Source organism: Gigantopelta aegis, unplaced genomic scaffold, assembly GCF_016097555.1.
Source record: "Gigantopelta aegis isolate Gae_Host unplaced genomic scaffold, Gae_host_genome ctg8463_pilon_pilon, whole genome shotgun sequence".
Taxonomy (NCBI): domain Eukaryota; kingdom Metazoa; phylum Mollusca; class Gastropoda; order Neomphalida; family Peltospiridae; genus Gigantopelta; species Gigantopelta aegis.
The window spans coordinates 1-8,744 of NW_024536531.1; the positions used below are offsets into that span (position 1 = coordinate 1).

The 8,744-nt window shown below is 47.5% G+C and overlaps 1 protein-coding gene across 1 annotated transcript; it reads right to left on the reverse strand.

Moving 5' to 3' along the window:
- Nucleotides 1-1,103: 1,103 nt before the first annotated feature.
- Nucleotides 1,104-7,447, reverse strand: LOC121367028 (axoneme-associated protein mst101(2)-like; the record flags this gene model as incomplete). The annotated part of the gene is given in 5 exon segments (XM_041491223.1): nucleotides 1,104-1,420; nucleotides 2,401-2,762; nucleotides 3,502-3,978; nucleotides 4,434-4,554; nucleotides 7,364-7,447. Coding segments are annotated over 5 exon segments (1,361 nt in total), but the record flags the coding sequence as incomplete, so codon positions are not given.
- Between the last annotated feature and the right edge of the window lie 1,297 nt (nucleotides 7,448-8,744).

Consider the following 8,744-nt stretch of genomic DNA (forward strand, 5'->3'; position numbering starts at 1 on the left):
GCCGCCCCCGTAAACGTTTTTGTGTTTTTTTTCATTGGTCCTCTTGGCCCAAATTTTTTGAAAGGTTTCAAGGCAATTCCCATTCCAATTGTTCCGGCCGGAAAGGATTTTATTTGTTCCCCCTCCCCTTCCTTTGTTTCCATCCGTCCGGCTGTCCGGTTCCCTCCCTGTCCCGGGCCCCCGGGGTCCGGGTGGCGCCCCGGTCCGACCCGTCCTCCCCGGCCTTTCAATTTATTTTGGGAAATGGTAAAGTTTCGTTGAATTAATTTCATTTAAAAGGTTTTTTTGGTTACCTTTCTCTTTCATTCAAATTTTCCGCCGGAAAATAATTATTTTGTTTCCCTTTTTTCTCCGTTTTTTTGTTTTTCCGTTCTGTCCGGGCCCGTCCTTTCCTCCGGCCGTCCTCCGGTTTTTCCTCCTCCGCCAATCCGTAACTTATATTGGAATAATTTGTCACTTTGCAGCCTTTTTTTTTCCCCTGCCTTCTTTCGGAATTGTTCCCCCTTCCCCTTTTTGTTCCCTCTCTTCCTCCCCGCCCCCCCCCCCTCGCTTCTCCCTCGGTTGGAATGCTTCCTCTTTTCCCTCCCCTTTTTTCCTCTGGTTTCCCCACCTCCTTTCCCTCTCTCTCCCTTCTCCCTCTTTCTCTTTCTCTCCCCCCACTCGTTTCCCACTTTATTCCACTCGTCTTTCCTTACTTTTTCCACTTCTTTCTCCTCCTTCCCCTTTATGTTCGTGGCCCCACTCCCGTGATCCGGGCCAACCTGTTCGTCCGCTTTATTCTCACTTTCATCCGTCACTTAACACTCCTTTTCATCTCCACCTGCTCTCTTATTTTACCCTCCGAGGACCCTTCTTATCTTCACTTCTTCTCGCACCCTGCTCCTTTTTCGTTCCCGCGTGCAACGCTCCTTACCCCTCCTTACCCAGTCGTTTCCTGTTGTCTCCTTGTCTGTTCTTCTTCCTTTCTCCGTCCCCCTTTCTCTCGCTTCTTCTCTCGTTTTCTCTTTCTCTTTTTTCCCTCTTCTTATCTCTCTTCGCTTTTTCTCTCTTCCTTTCCTCTTTTTCTTTTTTCTTTCTGGCTGTGTTCTCTATTTATCTCTCGCCTTTGCGTTCGCTCTCTCTTGTGTCCTCTTCTTTTCTTGTCGTTCCTCTTCTTTTTCTTCTCTCTCTCTTGTCGCTCTTTCTTCTCTTTCTGTGTCTCTTGTTCTTCTCTTTTCTCGCTTCTTTTTTCTCCCTTTCTTTTTCGTTCTTCTGTCCGCTTCTTTTTCTTTTTCTTTTCTTTCTTTTTCTCCTTGCTCTCGGCTTTTTCTTCTTTCCTTTCTCGCTCTTCGTTTTTGCGTCTCTTTTCTCTCGCGCTCTCACTTTCTTCTCTCCCTCTTCTCTTTTGTTTCTCTCTCTTCCTCTTTTTTTCCTTCCTTCTCTATTCTTTTACTTATTCTTTTTTTTCTCTTTTCTTCCTCGCTTCCTTCCCCCTTCCCCCCCTCCTCCCCGCTTCCCCCCCTGCCCTCTTCCCCTTTTCCTCGTCCTTCCCCTTCCCCCCCCCTCTCCCCCTTTCCTCCCTGCCCCTTTTTTTTCTTCCTTTTTTTTCTCTTTCCCCTTTTCCCTCCCTCACCACTCCCCTTCCCCTTTTTGTTTCCCCTCTCTCCTCCCTTTCTCTCCTTTCCTTACTCTTCCTTCCCCTTTCTTTTCTTCCGCTGTTTTTTTCTTTCTCTTCTTTCTCTTTTTTTTCGCGTTTTTCCCCTCCCCACTCCTTCTATGTCGTCCCTTCTTTTGTCCTTTTCTTTTTCTTTTATTCCCCTTTTCTCCCGTTTCCTTCTCCCCCTTCCCCCCCTCCCGCTTTTTTCCCTCCTCTCCTTTCCCCTGCCTTTCGTTCTCCTTGCTCTCTTTTCTTCTCCTCTTTTCTTCCCTCTTTTCCTGTTTTCCTTTGTTTTCTGTATTTTCTTCTCCTTCCCTTCTCTTTCCTTTCCTTTTTCTTTTCTTCCTTTCCTCCTCTTCCCTTTCCCCTTTTCTCCTCCGCTTCTCCCCCTCCCACTGTTCCCTTTCCCCTTTCCCCCCCCTTTCTTTTTTCGGTCTTTTTTTGCCTTTGTTCGTCTCCCCTCTCTTTTCTTTCCCTTTTTTCCGCTCTTTTTTTTTTTTCTTCGTTTTTTGTGCTTACTCCCCCCTCTGCGGCCCTCTTTCCCTTTTTCCTTCTTCCTTCTTGTGTCCCCTTCTTTTTCTTCTTTCGCTCCTGTCTTCCGTTTCCTTTCCCCTTTTTTCTTCCCTCTTTTCCCCTCCCCTTCTTTTTTCCTTTCCCTTCCCTTATTCCCCTTTCTTTTCTTTTCCTTCCTTCTCCCCTCCTTCCCTTTCCTTTTCTCCCTTCTTTCCTCCTTCCCTCTTCCTTCTTTTTTTCTTCCCTCTGTTTTTTTCCTCTTCCCCCCTTTTCTTCTCTCCCCTTTCCTTTTCCTTGTCTTCTTTCTTTTTTCTTTCCTCTCCTTTTTCCCTTTCCTCCTTTTTTTATTTTTTCATTTTCTTTTGCTTCCCCCTCCCCCTTCCCCTCGCTTTTTTCTCCCCGTTTTTTTCCTTCTCCATCTCCTTGTCTTCCTTTCGTTTGCCCTTCTAATCCTTCTCCCCCTCTTCCTCTTTCCCCTTCCCCTTCCTTTTTCCCCCTCCCTCTGCTCCTTTTTCCTTATCTCCTTTCTTCTCTTTCCTCCGCCTTTCTTCCTGTCCCTTTTTCCTCTTTCCTTCCCCTTTCCTTCTTTTCTCCCCTTGTCGTTCCTCCCTTCCTTCTTTTCCCCCCCCTTTCTTCCGTTTCTCCTTTCCTCCGTTTTTCGCTTCCCCCCCTTTTCCCTTTCCCCGCTTTCTCCCTTTTCCCGTTTCCTTCTTCCTCCTCCCCCCGTTCCCCCTTCCCTTTGTTTTTTATCCTTCTTTCTTCCTTCCCTTTTCCTTTCCCTTTGTTCTTTTATGCAGTCCCTTTTCTCTTTTCGCTTCCCTTCCCCTTCCTTTTCCTTTTTTTCGTCCCCCTTTGTTTTCTTCCTCCCCCCCTTCCCCCTTTCTTTTCTCTTCCTTCCCCCCCTTCTTTTCTTTCTTTCCTTTTTTTCTTCCTTTCCTCCCCCCTTCCCTTATCTCCCCCCCCTTTGTTCCCCCCCTCTTCTCCCTTTTCTTCTTCTTTTCCCGTTTCCCGCGGGGCCCCTTCTCTTCTGCCCTCTCCTTTTCTTCTCTCTCCTCTCTCGCCTTCCTTCTCTCCCTTCCCCCCTTCTTCCTTTCCCTTCTGTCTTTCCCTCCCTCCTCCCCTTTTCCCCTCGCTTCCTTTTCTCTCTGTTTTCTCTCCCTCCTCTCTCCTCCTTCTCCCCCTTTCATCTTTTTCCCTGCTCTTTTCCTTTCCCCCCTCCCCCTCTATCTTCCCCTCCCCCTTCCCCCTCGCCCGTTCCCTTCTCTTTCCCTCTCATTCTTTCGTTTCCTCTGGTCCCCTTTCCCTCTTCCTTTCCCCTTTTCCCCTTCCTCCTTTTTCCTCTTTTTTTCAACTCTTTTCCCCCTCCCCTTCCTCCTTCTCTCCGTGTTCCTTTCTTTTCCCCCTTTTTTCCCTTCCGTTCTTGCTTTTCGTTTCCTCCTTCCGCTCTCCTCTTCTTTCCTCCCCCTCCCTTCCCCTTCCTTTCTCCTGCTTCTTTTCTTCCTTCCTCTCCTTTTGCTTCCCTTTTTCCCTTCTTCCCTTTCCTTTCTTTTTTTCTTTCCCTTCCTTCTTTCGCTCCTTCCCCCCTTTGTTCTTCCCCTTTCCCTCTTTTTCCCCCACTTTTCTTCCCCCCCTTCCGTCTTTTTCCCTTTTCTTTTCCTTCCTTCCCTTTCTTTCTCCTCCTTCCCTTTTTTTCCCCCTTCTTTCCCCCCCCTTTTCTTCTTCCTGCCTTCAGTTTCCCCTCCTTTCTTTCCGCTTTCTTTTCTCTTTTTTTTTCTCTTTCCTCCTCCCTTCTTTTCTTTCCCCCCCCCTCCTCTCTTGCCTTTTTCTTCCTTTTCTTTTGCTCCCCCTTCTTTTTCCTGCCCCCCTCTTTCTCTCCCCTCTGCCCCCCTTGTATTCCTCTCCTCCCCTCCTTTTCCCTGCCTCTTGTTTTCTTTCTCCTTCCCTCCGTCCTTTTTTCCTCTTTTTCGCCGTTGTCTTTTTCCCTTCCCTCCCTTCTTTTTCTTTTCCCTTCCTTCTCTTTCCTTCTTTTCCCCCCCCTCCCTTCTTCCGTCTTTCCTTTTTGGTTTCCTCCCCTTTTCTCTTTTTTTGTTTTTTCCCTTTCCCCTTCTGTCTCCTGCTTTCCGCCTTCTCTCCTTCGGTTCCGTCTTCCCCTCCCTCCCCCTTTCCTCTTTCTTCTCCCCTTTTCCTCCTTTCCCTTTTCTCCTTTTTTTTTTCCCCCCCCCCTCGTCCCCCACTACCGGAAGGAAAAGGGAAACGTCGTTTTTCTCCCTTCCCTCTCCCCTGCCTTCTCTTTTTCCCTTCTCGCTCGAGCTTTTTTTCTCTCTTTTCTCTTCTTTTCTTCCTCTTTTCCCCTCCGCCTTCCCTTCCTTTTGTTTCCTTCTTTTCTCTCGTTCCCTCTTTCCTTTCTTCTTCTTCGCCCTCTTTTTTTTTTCCCTTCTTTTTCCTTTTCCCCTTGCCCTCTCTCCCCTTTTCCCTTCCTTCCTTTTTTCCCCCTGTTCCCCCCGTTCCCTTCTTCGTTTCTTTTTCTTTTTTTCTTCTCGTTTCTCCTCCCTTTTCCTCTCTTCCCTCCCCCTCTTTTCTCTCCCTCTTTCTTTTCTCTCTTCAGCTCTTTCCTTTCCTCGTTCTTTCTCCCTCCGTTTTGCCCCCCTTGTCTTTTTCTTTCTTTTTTTTCCTTCTCCTCTTGCTTTCGCCCCTCCCTTCCTTCTTTTTCTCGTCTTCTCCCTTATTTTTCCCTTTCTTTCTTTCCCCTTCTCCCCCCCTTTTCCCTTAACTCGTCCCTTTCCTCTTCTCCCCCTTTTCCTTTCGTCCTCTCGGGCCCTCTCTCTCTTTCCCCCTTTTTCTTTTCTCCCCCCTCCCTTCGTCTTCCTCCTCATCTCCCCCCTTTTCCCCCCTCTCCCCCTCCCTTTTTTTCGGCCCCTTCTCCCCCTTTCCTTCTTCTTTCTTTCCCCCTCTCCCTTTCTTCTTCGCATTTTTTCTTTTTCTTCTTCGGCCCCTCCAGTTCTCTCCTTTTTTCCCCCTCGCTAGTCGCTTGTTCCCGCCCTCTCCTTCCGTTTTCTTCACCGCCCCTCCCTTCTTCTCCTCTGTTTTCCTCTCTTTTCTCCTCCCCCCCACTCCTCCATCCCATTCTTTTCTGGTCCCTCCCCCACTTCTCCTTTTCCCTCCCTCTCCCTCTCCCCGGTTTTTCCTCCTTCCCCCTTCTTTTCCCCGTCTCCCTTCCCCCTTTTTCCCCCGCCCACCTTTTTTGCCTCTCCTCTTCCCTTTCCCCTCTTCCTCCCCTTCTATCCCTGCCTCGGTCTTTCCCCCCTTTAACCTCCTTCCCTTTGCCCTCCCTTTCTCTCTTTCCCGTCCGCTTTCCCTTCTTCCCCCCCTCCTCCCTCCTCTTCTCCTTCTTTTTCCCTTCCCTTTCCCTCATCTCTTTTCCTTCGCCGGCCTTTTCCTTTTTTCATTTCATGTGTCCCTCCTCTTTCCTTCTCCCCCTTTGGCTTCTTCCCTCTTTTTCCCACCCCCCTCCCTCCCCTTTCCCTCTTCTTCTCCCTCCCTTTCTTCTCCCTTCCCCTCTTTTCTCGTCCTTCCTCCCCCCCCCCCCCTCCTTTTTCCTCCCCCCCCGCCTTCTTCCCCCCTCTCCTTCTTCGTAGAGGCGACCCTGCCCTCCTCCCCCCCTTTCCCCTCTCCCCCCCTCCTTTCTTCCCTTTTCCTTTCCTCTCTCCCTCTCCCTCTTCTCCCTTCCTCTTTCTTCTCTCTTTCTTTTCCCTCCCCTGTCCCCCCCTTCCTGCTTGGGTTTCTCTGGCTTCCCTTCTCTTCTCTTCCTCGCTCCCCCTTTTTTCCATTCCTCACCTTGCTCCCCTCGTGGCCTCCCTGTCCCCCTTTCCTTTTCGCTTCCTCCCCCTCCTTCCCCCCCTTCCTCGCCCCTCCTTTCCCTTTTTTCCCCTCTCTCCTGCGCTCCTTTTGTCCCCTTTCATCCCCGGTTTTCTTGCCCAGATGTTTCCTCTTCTCTTGTCTTCGCCTTCTCCTTTCCCCCTTTTTTTTTCCTTCCCCCTCCTCTTTCACCTCTTTTCATCTCCTTTCCCTTGATCCCCCCTATATTTTTACTCTCTTTTTCTCTCCTCCCCTCATCCTTCCCCCTCCTCCCTTCCCCCTCCTTTCGTATTACTCCACTTTCCACTGCCCCTTCTCCTCTTTCGCCCCAGCCCCTTCCCTTTCTTTTTACCTTTTCCCCCTTCTCTCTCCTGTGATTTCCCCTCTCTTTCCTAAGAGAATATTCCTTCTCCTTCCCCATTTCCTCCTCCCTTCCCCTTTTTCCCTCTCTCTTTCCCCTTGTGCCCTTTCCTTCCTATTCCCCTCCTCTCTTCTCTTTCCTCCCTCCTTTTTTCCATCCTCTTCCCTCCCCGGCTTCCTCTCCTCTCTTCCCCCTCCCCTTTCTCCCTTGCTTTCCTCCCCCCGTTCCTTTTTGTCTTTTTTCCCTTCTTTCCTTTTTTCCTCTTTCCCCTTTACCCCTCCTCTTCCATCTCCCTCGTCGGCCCGACACTTCTTCCTCCTTTTTGCCTGTTCCCTATACTTTTTTCTTTTGTGCTTTCTCCCTCTTCTTTCTTCCCTTCTTCTCTTAGTTCCCTTCTTCCCCTTTCAACCGTCCCCTTTTTTCCCCCCCTTCCTCTTTTTACCCCCCCTCCCTCTTTTTCCTCCCCTCCCCTCTATCACCCTCGATTTTTTTTCCTCTTTTTTTCTTCCTCTCTCTTCTTTCCTTTTTTTCCTTCCCCCCCTCTTGGCTTTTTCGACCCCCTTTTCCTCTTTCCTATCTTCTTCTTCCCTCTTTCCCTCCTTCTTCCCCCGACTTCCCCCTTCTTTCTCCTTTCCCCTCCCCCCTTCTTCTCCTTTTTCCCCCGTTCTTCGTTTCCTCCACCTCTTTCCCCTTTTCTCCCCCCTCTTTTTCTCCCCCGCTCTTCCCTTTCTTTCCTCCCTTCCCTCGTTTCGCTTTTTTTCCCCCTGGTTTCTTCGTTTTCTTTTCCTCCAAGCGACTCTTTCTTCCTCCCCCGCTTCTTCCCCTACCTTTCTTTCTCTCCTTTCTTTTTCCACTTCTTTCCTTCCCCATCTCCTGTCCCTTTCCCTCTTCCCTCCTCTTTTTTTTCTCCCCTTTGTTCTTTCTTCCTCTGTTCCCCTTTTTTCCTTCTCCTTTCCTTCCCTTTTCGTCGCTTCCTCCTATCATTCTTCTCCCTCCGCTTCCTTTTCTCCTTCCTCCTTCCCTTCTTTCTTTTCTTTTTTCTTTTCCTTCTTTTTTTTGCCTTTTTTCTTCCTTTTTTTCCTTCCTTTTTTTTTTTCTTTTCCTTTTTTCGTTCTTTCTTTCTTTTTCCCTCGTCTCTCCATCCGTCCGTCTGTCCGCCCGTCCGTCCGTCCATCCGTATTCTTGATAGTTTGTTTCATAATTGTGTGTTTTGCTTGTAAATTTCATTGTTATTGTTTGATAGTTTGTTTATAATTGGTTTTTGCTTGAAAATTTCATTGTTTTGTTGACTGATGTGTTCTACCTTTTTTTCTAGTTGACGTGTGGAATCAAGAGATGGAAGATATTTATCATCGGGCTGGTGACAGTTGAAGGTGTAGCTGTCACAAGCGAAGCATTTTAATGGTAAGTTACCTCCCTTCTTGATTTTGGATAGTTTTGTTTATAATTGTTTTGTGAAGAAGTGAATTATTATTGAAAGATATTTATCAATCGATTAATAACAGCTGAAGACACAGCAAAAGAATATACATATCTGTTATTAGCAAGATGACTGATGCAAATGAAGTTGCATGCAATGAAATGTCTAAGTAATCGTTTTTAAAACCTCCTTGATAGTTCGTTTTATAATTGTGTGTTTTACTGCAAACGTATATATACTCAACAACGAAAGTTTAGCAAATATCTCTTATGACGTCTAAATTTGCCATGGTTGAATAAACGTAAAAGAAAACCAGGTCCTCCTGTTGTGTTGAGGGAAACGTTAATGAAAAAAAAAGTACAACAGTTTGTTTTATTTAACAACGCCACCTAGAGAACATTTTTTTAATTTTATTTTATCATCGGCTCTTGGACGTCAAATATATGGTCATTCTGACACTGTTCTTCAGAGGAATCCCGCTGTCGCCACTTAGGCTACTCTTTTACGACATGCAGCAAGGAACTTTTATTTGCGCTTCCCACAGGCAGGATAGCACAAACCATGGCCTTTGTTATACCAGTCTTGGATCGCTGGTCGGTGTACATGGTTTGCACCTACCCACTGAGCCTTGCGGGGAACTCACTCAGGGTTTTGAGTCGGTATCTGGATTAAAAAATCCCATGCCTCGACTGGCATCCGAACCCAGTACCTACCAGCCGCAAAGGTTGATGAGTTTATGTTGTTTGTAAATGGTAAACGTTTCAGATGTGAATACTAATTCATTAAAATAGGTTCATTTATAAATGGTATGCCATTTCTTTTAACATTAGCTAAATTTTCGTTCTGGAGTATATTATTATTATTGTTGAGGAATGTTTTCTACGTTGTTTTTTTTTTTTTAGTTGACGTGTGGAATCAAGAGATGGAAGATACTTATCATCGGGCTGGCGACAGCTGAA